The following is a 20060-nucleotide window of genomic DNA, read 5'->3' on the forward strand; positions in this document are numbered from 1 at the left end:
CACACACACACACACACACACACACACACACACACACACACACACACGTTAAACCACTTAGGCTGACAATGCTCCCCCACAGGAACCATAACTAAAAGAGCCTTCAGTACCTGTCACAAGAAACCTCCTCTTGAATAGCTGCTCAAGGTAGTTCAAGTGAATCCCAAAACAATGTAGGCTGTGGATGTGGTCCTTGGTTGCCTGTGATGAGCTGAGGGTGGGCATCTGTTGCCAGAGGCACAGCATGCTTAGGACACAGGATCTGGATGATTAGAGCTGGATTTGACTTGAAAAGCTTCCTTCCTGCAGTCTAGAAACGGTACTAGGAAATACTGTGCAAGCCACCGAGGGAGGGAAGCAATTATACAGCCTTACTCAGCTTTATTTTAAATGAAAAAAAAAAAAAATCAGGTACAAACAAATATGTGATTTATGCTCTCATTTATTTTTATTAACAGCATTTTGATATATAACCAAGTACAGACAGTAGTCACCATAATGTTGACAATAACTATCTTAAGAAGGGCAAGTTATGGGAGTCTTTCCATACCTTCTGTAATTTGCAATTATTCATATTTTATCTAGTGAAGAGATCCCCATGTTCTAAAGGAGGAGCCACAGACAGGTTGTCTTTGTGCTGTGTTGACTCTGGTCTGTTGTGGATATATTGAGACACTGCTGAGGTCATTCTATGGCCTCCACAGAATAGGGTAGGAAAAGTTCTGTGGAGCATAGAAGTCAGGTCCACAAATGTAGGCGGCTAGTTCCCTGGGTCTTCCTGAATCTAGATCAAAACAAGCTGTCCTTTAGCATCTTGTGGTGGCTTCCATTTGGTGAGTATTATCAGTCACTGGTCACCTTCCTCCGATTCAGAGAAACTACCTTGCTTTATTAAAAACTTCAGAAGAATGTTAACACTTGATTAAGTTGTGCCATGATATATTTGGATGCATAAATGCAATGTTATGATCAAATCAATACATGAGTTCTTCCATTGTCCCGGCCATTTATCATTTGTGTTTTCATATTCAAAATCCTGTCTTATAGCTATTTTGAAATATATGATGTGTTCTAGCTTCCCTGCTGTGCATGGAACACTAGAACTATCCTCTGTGTGTGTGTGTGTGTGTCTGTATGTGTGTCTGTGTGTGAGAGAGAGACAGAGACAGAGACAGAGGGGGATACTGGCGAGGTGACCCAGGATTTTGTGCTTACCATGCTTGCACTCTTCCACAGAGCTATACCCCCACACCATCTGACTGTATTCTCTACCCTCCCTGCCCTCTGCTCTCTGCCCTCTCTCTGGTAATCCCCTCCTCTACCCTCCGCTGCAGTGGGACCAGCTTTGGCATCTGCACAGGAGTGAGAGCGCACAGCATTTGCCTTTCTGTGCCCGGAGGTTAACCTTCTTAATTGTCTTTTCCCTGATAAAATGTCAGCCTAAATTGCTTTGCAAGCTGTTCCTTAAAGGTAAGAGCCTAGCAATATTACTGTTTCCTAAAGACAAGAAACAACTTCCACCTTAGTTAAATTGTAGTTCCCTCGGTACAGGGCAGTGACTGGGGTTACTGAAGAAGTTCTTGCTTTGCATTGGTAATATATTGTGGGTGATTTGGGCTAATAAAGTCAGAATTTCTTTTATAGGCCGAGAGATCCGCTTGCCCCTCCGAATCAGAGGAGAAGGAATGGGGCCCAAGATTCTCTTCAACTTCGAATTACTGGACATTGGCAAAGTTTTCATTGGATCTGCCCACTGTTACGAGGTGGGCCCTGCCATTGCTCACTGAGGCTTCCGACAGTGAGCTCTTTTCTCTGGTTCTTTTGCTATGTTTTTTATTTGATGGAAACTTTGTGCAGGCAGCTTCCTTCTCCATTTTCTGTCTCTGTTCTAACCTCGCTCCTAGCCATGCTAAGTAGAGTGTCTCCTCCCGTTCTCTTATTTCATCAAACGCCAGAACTCTTCAGTGCTGTAATTTAATTGGCTTTATCCTTCTCAATTTGTAGGCCGCAGAGGGAAATAAAAAACCATAAATACAGCTCCCCATCTGTCTAGCGCTTGTTCCGGGGACAACATAAATCCTACGGATCAGAGGAGAGGAGGGCTTTTTGCATTTTCTCCAATGTCCTAATGGGGATAGCTGTTTTCACACTTCAGGATCTCCTCTCAAGCCCCTCTCCCCATCTGTGTTTTAAAAACCAATCATCACACTCCTAAAGGAGAGTGTTGTGCTGTCTTCCCAATTAAGCAGAAACCAGACTTCCAAGACGACCTTACGGTCCTTCAGAGCCGACGACACTCCAGTACACCTCACGGGTCAGCTCATACAGGATAAACTTACACACTGTTGTTACACACCAGTGTATACAGTACACATATATACAAGTGGCTGTCATGGAAACTTGGTTTTAGGGTGCTTCTATACTGTGAATGTCTGTATCTTATTGAGGTAATGCAAGCAATTATTTAAGAAGTGATAAGCAGCTGCCAGGCTCCGGAATTGTGTGTGTGTGTGTGTGTGTGTGTGTGTGTGTGTGTGTGTGTGTTGCAATCCTTGCAGAAGTGCTGGTGCTTTGAATGAATTCATTCACTTGGTCCTTACACAGAGCCATTGGAGCAGGATGGTTGCCCCCCCCCCACGCTTTCTGGCGGAGTGATCCAGGGCTTAGTTAGGCGTCTAGTTAGGTTAACACTAGATAACGTGTGGAGCGAAGGTTCAGCAGATGCCCCCCTGTAGCGGACAGTCTGGTGCCCAGTCTCTCTCCATCTAGGACAGAGATTATAGTCGTGAGAGCAACGAGGGCAGTGTAGAAGAAGATGGCTGCCATAGGTGGTAAGAAACTCAGCCAAATCCCTCAGCCTGAAAATGTTATGAGCACTGGGTCACTGATACCCTCTGTGCTATCGATGAGTAGAAGGTGCTTTACTGCTCTTCCAGTCCTTTGAGTTCTCAGCACCCCATCTCTTCACACCAAGTCAACCCAGCCTACAAGGAGAAATGCCTACATGACACAGGAACAGAGTACTTCAGTTCCCACACTCACTGGGGTAACTGATCTAAATGAGGCAAAGCAAGGGTACACAGATGCTAACGCTGGGACTGATGATATACACAGAAACACAGTCTGAACGATATTAAACTGTGAGAGTACACAGCTAACTTCCGCATTATTTTATGTTGGTTGCTCTTGAGAGTGGAGTCTCTGAGGCAGAGAATGAGTATGATAGTTCTTATTCATCTGCGTTGCTTCTGTAATTTATCCTACATGACTTCTCCTTATACCTTACAGAATGTTCTTTATGGATGCCACATCAGAAAAAGAGATTGAGTTCTGATACAAAGTGGATATGGTTTCTCTACTATGATAATTTTTTTTAGCAATTTAATAGGCATGCCCAGATTCTAACTGCAGAACAAACCCTAGCCAGCCAAAGTGTTCAGTGAGGTGAGGCATCAGATTGGACAGAGTTGAAAAGTGGCAGAGAGGGGCACGGTAAGGTGCTGCTACGGGAAGATTTTGCACTCTCGGCATCCTCAAAGCTGATGCTTCATTGCATCTCCTAATTTATCACATCACCTCTCTGAGAAATTTGAATAACTAGCCACTGACCTTAGTCACTGCTGAGCTCAGCAGATGCATGAGGAAAGAACTATAATCCCAAGAGTGTGCAGTATTCTCTGGAGTAATCCAGAGGGACACAAAAGGGAGGGCAAGTTCTATTACAAGGGACCCCCTCGCCCAAGAGTTGGACCTCAGAGCCGGATCCCAAACTACTGGCTGAATTCAGCATTCATAAATAGATCTGTCAAGAGTAAGAGAATGACATCATAGTCTCTGAGGTAAAGGAACTGAGTCTGGGGAGATGCCTCAGTCAATAAAATGCTTCCTGGGCAAACACGAGGACCTGAATTCATATTCCCTGGAACCCATGTAAAATCCTGGGCGTGGTGACACTTACCAGTAACCCCGGTGCTGGGGAGATGGAGGCAGGAAGATCCCTGGACTGACCAGTTAGTCTTGCTAAGTCAGAGAGCACCAGGTTTAGTCAGAGACTGTCTCAAAGAATAAGGTGGAGAGTCATTGAGGAAGGCACTGGATGTGATCTCTGGCCTCCAAATGCACAGGCACACAGACCTGGTACACACCCACAGGAAAACATACATACTCACAGACACAGACAGACAGACAGACACACACACACACACACAGTAAAGAACTGTCACTGTTGAGAAGACCTGGGAAAGATAGCCCTGTTAACCAAATAACAATAAAAGCAACAAACAGAGGGCTGTGAATGCCTAGAGCTCTGGTCCTCAACCTTCCTGCTGCTGCGACCCTTTAATTTAGTTTCTCAAGTTGTGGTGACCCCCAACCATAAATTTATTTCTGTTGCTACTTCATATCTCTAATTTTGCTACTGTTAGGAATTGTAGTGTAAATATCTGATGGTCTTAGGCGACCCCTGTGAAGGGGTTGTTTGACCCCCAAAGTATCCTAAGCCATAGGTTGAGAACCTTTCCCTTAGATCGTGGCCTTCAGGGTTGTGTATGTAACTAGGATATATTATACATATGTATGAAAAATTTAAAGAATAAATAATTTTTTTTTAAAAATTGCTTTCACAATTACATGAATTCATAAATTTGCTTTCCTAGCAATATGAGAAGTTAAGATGATAGATGGTGAAATTGGGGCATAGAAAAAGCAGGGAGTTTGTCTAAAGTTGCTTCGCTGGGAAGTCAAAGGCAGATCTGGGATTTGAACCCAGGCTCCCGAGTCCTCAGCCATCATCATTTTTTTATGCGGCCTCTCTAAAAGAGAAAAACAAGGAAACATAATTCAGACTACCAGGAACCTTAGGAGAAGGAAGATTGGAAATAAACATAAAAAGATGAGCCAAGAAGCAAACAACCTTATTTATGTTCTTGTTTGGGTGCATTGGTTATCTGCCATTGTCAAAGGTGGCTGTGTCCCTCTGCAGAGCTCAAAGCTTTCTGTCCAGAGCAGCCTGAGTCAGTCCAGTCCAGTCAGAGTCTCGTCTACCTCTAGCCACAGCTGGTCTCCTTGGCCACCGAATGCATTGTTTGTCCTGCCCAAACCATAGATGTCGCATGGTGTGGTAGGGGGTTCCTCTAGGCAGGGCTCTGGGTTCACATAACTATAAATACTCTCCTCCTTTAAACATCTCCCCATCCTCCCGCCATTCCCATCCTCACCTTTGACCACTTATCTCAAAGGAGGACTCCAAGCTAGCTGACCACAGCTCCTCTGCACCTCTCCCTCCTTGGACACTTGTCCTCTGGATTCTGTAACCACACCCGGGTAATCACTCTCTTCTTCAGGGCCAGGGTGACCTCTCATTATGCATAAAACCCTGAACTCTCGTCCTGGAGTTCCTTCTACTGACCTCTGTCCGCATTTGACTTTTATGGGACTCTCTCCTTAGCTTCCAGCATGGTCCATCATTCCTTATCACATCCCTGATGCACCTCACATCTTTCTACTAAATTTCTGGATGTCTTTGGACATTTTTCAGTCTTCACTTAACTTCATCTTCATCGTAGATATGCAAAAACTAGCTATGCCCACCTCCTTCCTTGCTTTATAGAGAATATTTAAGAGTATTCCAAATGCCTTCATCCGTAGATAGATGAACTATGATCAGTCTCTATACACTGTGAGGAGGACAGATAACTAACTCTGATTAACCTCCAGTGTTAACATCCATTAAGTCATGTTCCTGTACATCAAGAGAGGAAGCCAGTCCTCTAAGTATGAAGGCAGAATTGTCAAGGAACAAAGAACACTGTCTTTGCAACCCAAGAATGACTGTGGTGCAGGTTTATGCACACAGATGGCGAGGTATTGGGGTGAGAACACCAAATTAAGGCCAGCTGTGGAGGACCCCACAAGCCAGGCATGAGCTCCCCACATGAACACTTAGAACCTACTGTACAATCAGATAAGGGCACTAGCCTGGTGTTGGGACACTGGCATACAGGAATAAAACGCCTGTAGTAAAATGTCTACATGCATAAGAATCCCCAAATAGCTGCTCATCCAGGAGTATCTGAGATGAGCACATTCCAGGAGGATGAGCTCTCAGAGCGCAGCAGGGAGCACCCTCATCTCCTCGCAGTCTCCAACCTCTATGACAGGCCCAGGCTGAGGCCATTGCTGCTGCGGCGTTCTGATTCGCTCTCTTCTTTTACAGCCTGCACTTACCCTCAGTTTCCTCACACACATGAGAACATTGTCTGCCTTCCAGTGGTTACTTTGTAGACAATATTTAAAAGGCGTCTAAGAGTGTTCTTCACGGGCATGATGATAACCAGCCTTTTAGACTAACTGGCTAACAAAGATTTTTTTTAAATTTTAACTGTGCGTATGTGTGGGTGGGTGGGTGTGCACAGGAGTTCAGGTACTTGTGAGGTCTGGAGAGCTAGAGCCCAGGTAGTCATGGGTTCTTGGAACTGAACTGGGGTTCTCTGCAAGAACGGTATCCACTCTTCTGAGTCATCAATCCAGCCCCAACTAACTCAATTTAAAGAGAGCCCTGCAAGCATAAAACGACCTTCTGACTTCAGAGTCCACTCCTCAGGCATTCAGGACCCGAGGCAGGTCATTTCTCTCAAGAGTTTCCTCTGGTTTCTTAACTCCTGCGTCTTCCCCTGCTGCTGAACAGTACATCATAATATTTACATGAAAACTGACCACAGTGCCCTTGACCTGACCACCTTTGACTTTGCTTGGCACAGGCGATCCTGACCAATAAAGGCAGCATCGATGCCCTCTTCCACGTGATCCCTCCAGTTTCAGCCATGGGGGCCTGCTTTGTCTTCAATCCGAAAGAAGGCATCATTGAACCCGATGGGGTCCAAACTGTCCAGATCTTTTTCAGTTCTACCATCCTGGGGCCCTTAGAAGAAGAGTTCCTGATCGATGTGAATGGCTCCCCCCAGCCCATGAAACTGACCATCAGGTAGGACACCTCTGTAACTAAGGGAGAAACTGACCGGAGTTTTCATTTCTGCTTTCTGGAGCCTCAGAGGGTAGATCATGCCTCGGATGTCCGTAACTGTCAAGTGACAGGGACCCTTCAGCAAGGTGGGGGTGTTCTTAAATGCCCGCCATGTTTCTTTCTGTAATGGGTGCCATTGTCATATGGATACAGATGCTATCTTGACATCTGGTTTTTCCATAAGTTGTAACCTACCAAACGAGGGTTTAAACCACTGGTTCTCAACCTGTGACCCGCGACCCCCTTGAGGGTGGCATGTCAGATGTCCTGCCATTTACACTATGCTTCATACCAGTAGCAATAACGGTACTGAGGCAGCAGTGAAATAATTTCATGGTCAGGGGTCACCACAACGTGAGGAACTGTACTAAAGGGTCACAGCTTCAGGCAGGTTGAGAACCACTGGTTTAAATATTGGCTTCTAGTTATGCCCTGTGGTTTGCCATCCAAGCACTAACCAGGCCAGACCTTTCTGGGCTTCCAAGATCGGATGAGACCGGTCGTGTCCACGGTGGTATTGTGTGCGCTGCACCCTGTGTTTTGAAGCTGTTTGGAGAAAATGAGTTCTCGCAGTGACCCCCAAATCAACCTGCCTTCTTGACCACAGCTTCGTCTAGTCTCAGTGTCCCTGAACCTTTGTCATCCATTTTTGATCATATGGAAATTCTGTCAACAACCTTGTTTATAATGCCCTCAAACCCTGTAAAAGTGGCCACTTGTTAGTCCTTTGGCCAAGGCTTAGACACTTTCATGATAGAAGTCTTTAGGGCTTTTCCAGCTGTTCGTGGTAAGTGATAGTCATGGGTTTGTGACATTTGCTGCTGTTGTCCCAGGCAGTGCCTGATAACTAATGGTTGTCCCTGATAGCCTGTGTGGACACTCAGCCCATCACACTTAGGATTTTCTTCAAGTGTCAAGGCTTATCTGAAACACGCTGGAGACATTTATACTCTCTCCCTCAATCATTCATGTTTGTTATAATATTAAAAATCAGTTTAGGTATGGTGTTCCACGCCTGTCATCCCAGCACTTGGGAGGCAGAGGCAGGAGGTTTAGGAGTTCAAGATCATCTTTAGCTACGTGGCAGCTCTGAGGTCAACCTGGGCTACGTGAGACCCTATGTTTAAAAAAAAAAATGTTAACAATTAGAGTTGTTTCCCAAATATTTGAAAGCACAGACTCCTCCAAGAGGAGCAGCATATGTGCACATCCTTCAGGCATTTGCACCACATGAAAAGGATGGGGTACACCTTCCCTCAGCATGAACACCAGCCCATTTATGCCCGTAACAACTCACAGCCCATGGCAAGCTGTCCATCTGGTCCCTTGAGGCTTCTTTGTCATCTCCATCAGATCAACTCTTAAGCTTTTAAGTCAAACTTTCTGACTTCTTGATATCAAAATGGATTGCCAAGTCATACCCCTACAACATCCAGAAATCAACATGTCACAAAAAAAAAAAAACAAACAAACCAATGTGGTGAATATTTAAATGTTTAAACAGAATGCTTAAGATGAATGATACTCTTTGTATAGATATGGACACAATAATAGAGATACAATAATTCTTAAAAATAAACCACTAAGCCAGCTTATGAAAAAAATTAAATACGAGGATCAGATGGATTTTACCCCAGAAATTCAAGGCTGGATCAGGCATGAAAATCAGTCAGTATGATGCAGCATTAATGGATATCAGCAAAATAAAAGAAAAATCCAAATGGTTATCTCACTAAAAACAAAAAGCCGTTTTCCAAAATCCACCAGTCTTTCATGATATAAAAAGGAGAAGAGCTCAAAAGCTTAATAATAATGAAATTTCCTCAGCATAAATCAGAGACTGAAATTTAGGAGCCAACGCTATGAGACTGTTCAAAGTGAGCATACATAAATATGCATGATTTTAGATTAGACAGTGGTTTCTCAGATAAGACACCCAAGCACAAAGCAAGCAAAGACAAATAAATAAATTAGACTTCATCAAAATGTAAAAAGATTTGTGCTTCCAAGTACACAATCAAACCAAGTGGGAGATTGTATTTGTAATTCACATATCTAATAAGGGACTTATAACTAATATATGCAGTTACAACACAGTAAGAAAAAGATTAATAACAAAATTTAGAACTACATAAAGCTCTTAAGACACCAATCTCAAAGAGATATAGGTATGAGCAGTAGCATGATTAGGGAAATGTATAACAAGAAAATCCGCCTCACCATTGTGCCGTTGGCCACAGGAAACAAAATGGAAAAAGAGCGCTGGTGAGAATTTGGAGGAAATAGAGCATGAATACATTGATGATGGTATGACTGTTAGTGTTGACTGTCAACTTAGCAGGGTCTGGAGTTACCTGGGAGACTTGTTTGTGGTGGAATTTCTAGATTTGATTGCATCATTCGGGTGAGAGGACCCACGATAACTGTGGGCGTCACAGGTCCACGGCCTGGGTCTCAGGCTGAGTAAGGAGATCCCTGACTGCAGGTGTGATGTGACCAGAGGCCCCACACTCTGGACTGCGCCCTCGAACTGTTACCCCAAACCCTTCCCTTCTCAAGTTGCCTTTCCTACAGGCATTGTATCACAGCACTGGGAAAAATAATGAATTACAGATGGGGATGTAAGACATTGTAACCAGGATCAATAGTAGTCTTGTCCCTAGCTCAGACAAATGAACACTGACCCAACAACTCTATTACAGAGGATATACTCAGAAAAATGAAGGCATCTGTCCATGTAAATGAAGGCATATGTCCATACATAAACTTGTACATAAATTTGTAACATCACTATTCATATTAGGCAAAGATAAGCAAAATATCATACATCTGTTCATGAAATGTTATCAGCCACAAAACGGAGTGAAAAAAGAAAGAAGCGTGGTTAATAAAATGTAACTAATAGTAAAAATAAGTAAATAATTAAATAAAAAGAAAAAAGCATGGATATATACCATGACATGGCACAACAGATAATCCTTAAAACAGCCCAACAAGCGAAAGAAGCCAGTCGCACGCATGGGCATGCACACACAACATGATTCCAGTGATATGAAATGTTGAAAATAAGCAAAGCTATGCAAACCAGTAGTTTGAGGATAGCAAATGACAGAAGGTGACAGCTAAAGAACATGGGTTTCTTTTTGAGTTACTGAAAATGTTCTCTAATTGTGCTCGCCACAATTAAATATCCAAATGCTATCGATTTGTACACTTCAAATGAAAATGTCTGAGAGCCTATAATATCAAATGTCATTTCCTGGGTATATTTTTAAAATGTGTTTGAATGCCTGTAGTGAGCTTGCAGAGACCAGAAGAGGATTCCAGATCCTCTGGAGCTGGAGTTACAGGCACTGTGAGCTGCTCAACATGGGTGCTGGGAACTGAACCAGGTTCTCTGCAAGAGCAGCAAGTGCCCTCAACCACAGGGCCCACACTGATAGATTATTTTTTAAATGCCTAATCTCTTCTCAATACCATAAAGTAGAAGTTCATGTCACCAACAGTGAATGGACAGTTAAGGTGACCTGAGGGTTTCTACTGTGTGTAATTTGTTCTAATATTCTCATAAGCCAACTTGGACCCAAACCCTGGTTGCTCTCCAGGGGTTAAATCTGTCTATCTCTCTGCCTTTTGGACCATTTTCCCTAAGTCTCAATGCTTCCCCCCCCCCCCATCTTTTTAAATGTTTATTCTGCTTTCTCTCGGTGAAAAGAAAAAGTCATCTGTGGAAAAAATGCTTGGGGCTTTATCCCTAAACAAATTACCAATTACTGAGAGAGAGAAAAAAACCTACATAGACTCCCTTCCCCATTTCACTTCCTCTCAAACTCATCATTGCATGTATTCAAAAGTATTCTAGCACTTCAAACAAAGCACAGTGATTCAGAAAACCCGTGAGCCACTGGTATCACAAGGAAATGTCTAGTTTTATGAAAATAATATACAGCAGATCATGTTTCCAGCCCTGCATTGTTATTACTATGATTTCACTCATTAGTTTGAGAAAATAAAACTTTTCTTGGGCTATACGTTTCAAGAAATGCCTGTGGATTTAGTAGTGTGAATTCTAGAATTTTGTTTTCTGTTCTTTTATCGTCAGGTGCCCTGGCTAGGACTCCAGATATTTTGGGCTAGTATACTGTGGTGGTTTGAATAGGTGTGGCCCCTATAGACTTGAGTTTGAGTGCTTGGCCCATGGGAAATGGCACTATTAGGAAGTGTGGCTTTGTTGGAGGAAGCATATATAAATGCTCAAACTACATCCAATGTTGAGACGGTCTCCTGTCTGCTGCCTGTGGATCAAGGTGCTGCACATGTCTGCCTAAAACCTCTAAAGCTGTAAGCCAGCCCCAGTTAAAGGTTGTTTTCCTTTACAAGAGCTGCCAGGGTCATGACGCCTCTTCACAGCAGTAAGAGAACCAATACCTGTTTGCTGTGCCTAATGATCTTCTAATTGTATGACACAATATTCTAAGTGAGTAAATAAGTGACGTCATGAAATTAATGTGGTTTTAAAACATACCCAAATGAACAATTCCGGTCTCTCTCTCTCTTGGCATTTGTAATTTTATGAAGTTTAACTGTTACAGAGATGTGTTTGGTATTCAAACTGTCTCACTTAACTTGTCATGCCACAGTCGGTCTGAATCTTTGAGCCTATCACGTCAGCAGGCTGTCACATTGCTGGACGGCTGGGTCTTGGAGAATATCCTGTTGGAATTCAGGTGACCATGTCCAAGTCCAGGCGGCATCATTTAGTCTCAGTGACCAGAGCCTTTGATTGCTTGTGATTTGTCTCTGGGTTTGTCAACTTCTGCTCTGATTATCTGATGACTTTATGCAGTTTCCTCTGCTCTTTTCCTACTTTCTTTTACCCCTGTTCATTTTATATATTTTTTTTATCTACTCTTCACTCTGACCCCCAAAAGTATCTTTTCCAACTCAACTGCATAAGCAGTGAGCTTCTTTGGCTTCATCTCAGTTGGATCCTAACATACTGCTGAGCACCAGACAAGCTTTTGCAAATCACTTCAGATCATCAGCGTGAGAACTTGCGACCTGCCACTGTGAGTCTTGGTCACTCCTCCAGGCTTGCTGTAGCCTCTCAGCACATTAGAGCCACTCCTCCAGCAGCCAGCGGGTTACCATGGCACCGATGTGCTGCATGTGGCAAACGGGTAGCTGTGTGTCTCTAACATTTAGAGCTTTGCCACGTGTTTGGAGATTGTTCAGCCCTTACCTTTGCTGTAGGCATTTTCAAAGATATTGATTGTGGAGAACAATGACCATTGCTTAAGCAGTAAACAGAATACCTGCCATATAAGCTTTCTTTAAAACAATATAGATTTATTATTTTAGAGATCTTGATTAGAATATCAACACTTGTCTTAGTTGAGCTAAGATTTAGGAAATGGTAGAATGATGGATCTTTCTGGAAGCCCCAGGAGAGCATCTACTTCCCAAGATTTTGGAGCTTCATAAGACTATTCATTCTCTTTGACAGATGTTGATAGTAGCACTAATCTATGGGCATAACTATTTAGAAAGTAGTTTGGTGACACCTCTCTTTAGTAAAACAACAGTAACTGTTTCCCACCTAAAGTCTACAACCTCTCCAGCCATGGTGGAATTATCTCCTGTGGAAGTAGCCTAAAAGCCAACCACAACCTGGTTGGTTACCTCCATAGTAATCATGACACTATTGTACCACTGAGTACATCTTGCTTGTCAGGTTAGTATTAAAGTGTACAGGGATCACTGCTGAGTAAGACCACTGATAATTTTTCTTCCCAGTGGACTGTATAGCACTTTCTAACACCATGAAAGCTATCCCACAGGGAAGATGTTTCCAAAGACCCAATATACATTTTATTTCTTTTTAACTATTTATTTTATCTTTATTTATGTGTGTATGTGACAGAGGGCACATGTTCACATGAGTACAGGTGTCCAGATGTCAAAAGAAGGCATCAAATTCCCTAAATCTGAAGTTATAGACAGTGTGTGCCCAGAGCTAGATTCCAGTCTTCTGAAAGAGCAGTACATGCTCTCAACCGCAGGGCATGAGGGAAGAGCAGAGGAAGCTGCATAAAGTCATCTTTTAATCAGAGCAGAAGTTGACAAACCCAGAGATAAATCACAGGCAATCAAATTTTTGTTCTTGATGAGCTGATTTTCTTACAGAGTATCTGATTCATCCAAATTAACCACATTGTGTAGCATGAGTCTGGTGATCTGGCTGCCTTTTCACTGGTCACTGGTAGGAACAAGTTTATATGATAACCACACTGTCATTTCCTAAAACTTAGCGTTTGAGACCTGAAAACTTTTTTGTGTATTGAGTGGTATGCATGTGCATGTGTCCATTTTCATATGTGTGTGGGTACACATGTCTGTGGAGGCCCAATGTGGTATCAGGTGTCTTCTCCCGCTCTGCTTTAGTTGATGAGGCAGGGTCTCTCACTGAAGCTAAAGCTCACCAATTCTGGTTAATCCAGCTAAACATCATGCCCGAGGGACTTTCTCTCTCCACCTCCTATTACAAGTGACCACCACGCTGGCCCAGATTTTGCATAGGCTCTAAGGATCCATACTCTCATGCAAACTCTTGCACACAGGTGCTGTGCCCACCGGAGATATACCACACACACACTGAAAAATGATTGCAGTGGCCACCATAATGGCCTGTTGTATCATGGCTTCTTAGATTCTGTCGTTGACTTCATGTCGAGGTTTGTTTTTTTCCTTTCTGGATTTTATCGTTGCCTTGACTTGCTGGATTCATTCCCTGTTTTCCCAATTTGTGTTTTGACTTTCAGAGGCTGTGTCATTGGACCGACATTCCATTTTAATGTCCCCGCTCTGCACTTTGGTGATGTTTCCTATGGTGAGTAACTGTATTCTTTTATGTTGTGTGTGTGTGTGTGTGTGTGTGTGTGTGTGTACACGTGGAATCTGGAAGATAGTCTTGAATGTCATCCTCAGAAATGCAATTTGCCTCCTTGAGACGATTTCTTCCATTGGCCTGGTGCTCACCAATAGTCTAGGCTAGCTGGCCGGTGAGTCCCAGTGTGGTGGTTTGAATAGGAATGGCTCCATAGACTGATGTGTTTGAATGCTTCGTCCACAGGGCACGGCACTGTTAGGGGATGTGGCCACGTTGGTGTAGATGTGGCTCAGTTGGAGGAAGTGTGTCACTAGCGGGTGGGCTTTGAGGTTTAAGAAGCTCAAGCCAGGTCTAGCAGTTCACTGTCTCATCCTGCTGTCCTGGATCCAGACGTGGAATCCTCAGCTCCTTCTCCAACACTGTGTCTGCCTGCCTGCTGCCATGCTTCCTACCATGATGATAATGGACTAAACCTCTGAACTGTAAGCCAGCCCCGATTAAATGTTTTTCTTTCTAATAGTTGCTGTGGTCATGCTGTCTTTTCACCACAATAAAACTCTGAGACACTCAGAGATCCTCCTGACTCTGCCTCCCCAGTACTGGGATTACAAGCACACACCACCACACCTGTCTTATGTAAGTGCCAGGAATCACACTTAGGTCCTCATGCTTGCAAAGTGTTCTGGCTAGTTTCATGTCAACTTGACACAGGCTAAGGTCATCTTGGAAGAGGGAATTTCAATTGGGAAAATGCCCCCATCAAATTAAATTGGCCTATCGGCAAGCCTGTGGGGCATTTTTCTTGTTCAATTATTGGCATGGGAGGGTCCAATGGAGCCATCCCTGGGCAAATGCTCATGTGTTGTATAGAAGAGCAGACTGAGGAGCTGTAAAGAGCAAACCAGAAAGGAGCATCCATGGTGGACTGTTACCTGGAAGTGTCAGTCAAATAAACCCTTTTTCTCCACACGTTGCTTTCAGTCATGGTGTTGGTCACAATTGAATGCAAACTAAGGCAACAAGTAAGCCATTCTCCCATTTTAAATTTAGAAACTGGATAGAAAAAATTTGGTCTCTACCCAGGAGTAGCAAGGTTTACAAAGCATACCGCCTACCATTTTTAATAGCTAGTTAAGAGGATGTCTTCCTCTATGGCAGGGTCACTTTGGCACCGTCTCTACCTCCTAGGTGAAGTAGTAACTAGGCCCTGGGCACTCAGAGCTGTCAAGCTATGGATACCGCCCCTTTTCAGCAGTGACAGAGTAACCTTGGGCACCAGTCCACTCTCTTGTGCTCTTTGTATTTGGAATCTGGAGGAGAGATGGTGCTGGTCATTCTGTTTTACTTTCTTGCAGTGCTGGGTATCAAACCCAGGGCCTTGTGCGTGCCAGGCAAGTGAACTATCAGTGAACAAAAGTCCCAGATCTGCACTGTATCTAAATGAAAAAAGTCTTATTCTGTCCATCGGGCTGCACAGCAGCCTCCTTAGAGAGATGCTTTGAAGTTTATGGTGAGGCCAGTGTGGTTTGACTCCAGAGCATTGGTGCTCCAGGTCAAAGGAGGTTCTGTCTGTCTGTGTCGTCGTCTCACTTGGTGTGTGCCCTGTGACGTTTCTTCCAGTCTGTAACAGAAGCAGTAGCAGCAGCAGCAACAATTGTGTCTCCCTTGCTTGTTTCTTGTGTTTTTTTCACCGCTGAGTGCATGGTGTGCAGTGTTGTGCTTGAACCTAAAATTTCTTCACAGAGATATAGTCACTGTCTTAAATTTAGACTCAAAATTGAAGCCTTGAGACTGGTAAATGATCTGCCAAGGTCACACAGTATTAACGGAATTGCTATTTGTTTTAAAAGCTGCTTCCAACCAGGATGTTGCCCCAGTGAGACAAAATTTGGTTTTTGGCTGATTTACAAAAAGAAAAGAAAGAAAGAAACCTGGGCACAGTGGCGCATGCCTGTAATTCCATCAGTAGGGGATGCAGAGGCAGGTGGATCTCTGTGAGTTTGAGGCAGCCTGGTCTGCAAAGCAAGTCCAGGGCAGCCAAAGCTACACAGAGAAACCCTGTCTTGAAAAAGGAAAAGAAAAAAGAAAGACATTTATGATAAATATTTATGATTTTCTGATGTCCAATCCTATGTAACCAAATCCTACCAAATCCTTGTTTCTGTGTGGTCTTGTGATTTATACCTGTTTCTTTAAGAGGTCTTGTGGGTAAAGATTCTGCACAGTGGCAGAGTACTTGCTTAGCATGTTCAAGGCCCTGAATCCTAGTTCTAGCAACAGAGATACAGACAAATAGACAGAGCATGCAGACAGATATCTTTATTCAGATTTTTTAAAATGTTGAGTGTAAGGGTGTTTGCCTACATTTATATAAGCAGGCCATGTGCATGCACTGCCCAGTGGAGGCCAGAAGAGGGTGTCAGATTCCCTAAAAGGACTTACAGGCGGTTATGAGCCACCATGTAGGTTCTGGGAACCAAACCTGGGTCCTCTGCAAAAGTAGTCAGTGCTCTTAACCACTAAGCCATCTTAGCCCCAAGAAATTAGAAAGAGCTTCTTAATGGGCTTTTTGGGGTTAGATAAAAATATAAATGTTGAAGGAGAATGAAATCTTTTGAGAATGGTCTCCTTTAAACCAACCTTTGAGTACAGGAAAAAAATATGAGTTTCCTCTGTGAATCCCTGTTATGTCCAATCATGTTGTTAATTATCCTAAGACTTATTTACAGATGCTAACTGGAATGAATACAGATGTTGAGAACTACAGAATATTTTCATTCCAGTAGAACTATGGATAAAACTGACTGCAGATGGAATGGGGGGCCAGAAGCCTAGGCATAGCATTCTTGCTAATAACCATCCAGTCTTTAATAAACCAACAACCCCTCCCCCTTAGGCTCTGTGAAGAATGCAGGGTACCATGGACACTAGAGGACCTGTCATGGCTAATTTTAATGAGTTTGTCCTGTGAAAAACTTCTGGCTAAGTGAATTGGTGTCAGTTGTCATTCGGAGGACCATGGTGACTATGGAAACCACGTCTCATAATACCCTACATTAGTAGATCCTTTAACTCATTGTATAGCTTTCAGAGTCATGTTTAGGCAAGATCCGGAGAGTCCAATATAGCAAATATGTGATTGCAAAGATGACTTTCCATCACTTTTTCTTGGACTCCTAAGAGAAGACAGTTTCAGGCAGAAAAGTGGAGGCTGTGTCTAGAAGAAGTAAGCATGTACATTATCCTGTGGTTACTCTTGGTGTAAAAGTGATAGCAAACATACCAGTCCCCCGGAAGTCTATTTATTGCTTCCCTGCAAAGGAGACCTGCATCTCTCACGAAAGGAGTGTAAGTCTCACCAAGTAGCAGGCAGTGGGGCCGAATCTAACCTGGCAGAGCCGGGGGCGGGGGGTGAGCTAGTGTGAGTCCTTGGCTGGCCCTAACTCAGATCAAGTCTTTCCCGGGAGAGGTGATTATTGCACGCCGTGTCAGCAGCCCTGAGAGCAGGGTTCTCAGAAAGGACCCACACAATGGTGTCACCTCTAGGTGAGTTCTAGATCAAACGGCAAACAAAAATACATAGGCTTCTCCTTTCACACATTGGCAAGTAGGAATGAGTATGAGGCTCTTTTTTTTTTTTTAAATCTGCATTTTGCAGAGACCGAAGGCAAAATACACTTCTACAAGACAACTCAAAAATAACAGTAGAGGCTGCCTCTTTAGAGGGGCCTGGGTGGCAGTCAAGGGCCTTGTTTTGTATTACTGTTTAACCTCATGACTAAATGCATGATAAATATTCTTTGGTCAATTAATGAATGAATGAAATGTACTTATTGATTGCATGACTGATGACTTAAGGAGATCACAGGGAACGAAGATGAGCAAAGGCAATGACATACATTCGTGAAGGCAAAGATGCCAAAATGAAGCCTGTTACTTTGTATGTACATTAAAAGGATTTTTAAAGAGGGCCTAGGGGTGTGGCTGAGTCAGTGGCGTGCTGTGAGAGCACGGGAACCTGAATTGATCTCCCGGAATGTGGGTCTGGATGCAGAATGAGAGCCATCTGGACGCAGCAGAGCATACTTATAAGGCCGACCCTGGGGAGGAGGAGACAGGAGAATCCTTGAGCTCTGCTGGACAGCCAGACTAACCAAACCCGAAAACTGCAGGCTCAGTGAGAGACCCTGTATCAAAAAATAAAGTGGATAAGAGGGAGACACCTGACATTGACCTCTGACCTCCACCTATACCCTCTACATATACATCAGACATGCATACATAACATACATACTTAGGACAAGTTAGAAAGTAGTGAGGCATGGTGATGAATTACAGACAACATGCTAGGCCATTGCTAGGGGAGGTTGATTGGCTACGGGAGGCTATTGGGAGAAGGGAATTCTCACCTCATGTTTTGTTTTTTCCAGGATTTCCCCACACTTTGATGTGTTCCCTCAATAATACATCTTTGGTCCCCATGACCTTCAATCTGCGTGTCCGTGGGGATGGCGAGGGCTTGCAAAGCATCCCAAGTTACCCTCAGGAGTCAGACAGCAAAAAATGGCCTTGGGTTAATAAAGAGACACCCACAATAAAACCAAAAGAGTTCACCATCACCCCCAGCAGTGGCACCATCCGTGCCCAGGGCTTTGCTGCCATCAAGGTAAAGTGCACACAGCTAAACACCCACCTTTCAGATAGACACTGATAACTTCACCGAGGGTTCTCTATGCAATGACAGTGAGAGGGAGTGCCAGGGGAACCACATGCAAAACTGGGCCTGCAGGAAACAATCCTCTGAGACTATGGAACCAGACATATAGGTGGAGCAAAGAAATTCACGCTGCTCACAGCTAAGGTCAGAGCCTGTGCTTATTGAAGCCTGGATCGCTAGAACTGCAAAGTACTCTGACCAATTTTGGGAACTGTATAAGATCTTTTTCCAGAAGAAAGCAGTATCAGGCAACAGTCTTCTCTCTCTCCAGCTTGAGATTTCCCAGGGTTGTAGGGGAAAGGGATTTCAGTTTCTTGGAACCATTGTTTCAATAGTCTAATGACCAAAAGAAGGACTCCTTAGAATAACCTTGTTCCCACCAGACCAGTTACACCCTGTTTGACTTACATGATTGTAGAGCCAGGGCCTTCACAGGAACTGTGGCTTCCAGCCATTTCTAGTGCAATCTCTGTTCCATACAGACTATGTACCCACTGGCTCTAGTAGAAGAGGGAAGGAGAACTCAGGGTCTGGCTTCAGATTCAGGGCCTCAAAAACCATGAACAACCAGGTTTATGCCAAGCGGACAGCCAGGTTGTTCAGGTTTGCAGTATCTGGATCCTGGCAAATGTCGGGGCAACAATTCTTTTCATTAGATCTTTGTAGTTAAATGCACAGGAAGAGGGATGTGAAGGCTGTGCAGCACCCTGCTGTCACCCTAGGACTGTGCTAGCCTTAGCAACCAGCCTTAGGGTACCAGCAGCAGGATTGTTTCATAGTTAACTGAAAAGGGTGTCAGCTGTCTCCCTTCGCCTTCGCTTCTCCAGACACTGGGATCTTGCATCATGGAAGGCTGCTAAGCTGAAGCTATGATTTCTGGGAAAGAAAGACTTCAGAGCTAAGGTGGCTAATTCTTTAGATGTTATCATTGAATATTTAACCCAGGCACTGTTTCATCCCCAGATTTGTTTTAGATGCTTTTCAATATCTCACCTCAAATCTACTCATCTTAACACCTTTTTCCTGGGAACTTTCAGCCCTTCCGTGGGCTTCTCTGGGAGTCTAAGAGATTTGCTATGTCATTACATTCTCTGGAGACTGCTAACTGACATTTACTGGTTAGGAGCTCAGCCGCAGTGGATTTATTTTTCACTTGCTGCTCAGCCTCCATGTGATCTATCTTTTCCTTTTGCCTCTGGAGATAGCAAAGGAATATGTGAAGACAGTGCCTTCTCTCCAGCCTTCTGCCAGACCCCCTCGGCTCTCTTCCTACCAACCTCAGTCCCAGGACATAAGCAAAGGGCTCCACTCACGCTTTTCTCTGAGCCAGGCAAATTTTCTTTCCAAACCAATGCCCTCCTTCTTTTTATTTTTTTGTGGATATTTGGCAAAAACACTCTCTGAGCTTCATCTCTCCCTCCTGATCTGCGCTT

General features: G+C 43.8%; 1 protein-coding gene across 1 annotated transcript in view; it reads left to right on the forward strand.

The window, feature by feature from the left end:
• The window catches only part of Hydin (HYDIN axonemal central pair apparatus protein), a 352204-nt gene that overhangs the window by 123275 nt on the left and 208869 nt on the right, over positions 1 to 20060 (forward strand). The window contains exons 11-14 of the mRNA XM_055621008.1: positions 1645 to 1763; positions 6759 to 6982; positions 13843 to 13910; positions 18341 to 18576. Coding sequence (XP_055476983.1) covers positions 1645 to 1763; positions 6759 to 6982; positions 13843 to 13910; positions 18341 to 18576 — 647 coding nt within the window. The remainder of the gene's footprint in view (positions 1 to 1644; positions 1764 to 6758; positions 6983 to 13842; positions 13911 to 18340; positions 18577 to 20060) is intronic.

Source organism: Psammomys obesus, unplaced genomic scaffold (assembly GCF_907164565.1).
Source record: "Psammomys obesus unplaced genomic scaffold, mPsaObe1.curated_primary_1811, whole genome shotgun sequence".
NCBI lineage: Eukaryota > Metazoa > Chordata > Mammalia > Rodentia > Muridae > Psammomys > Psammomys obesus.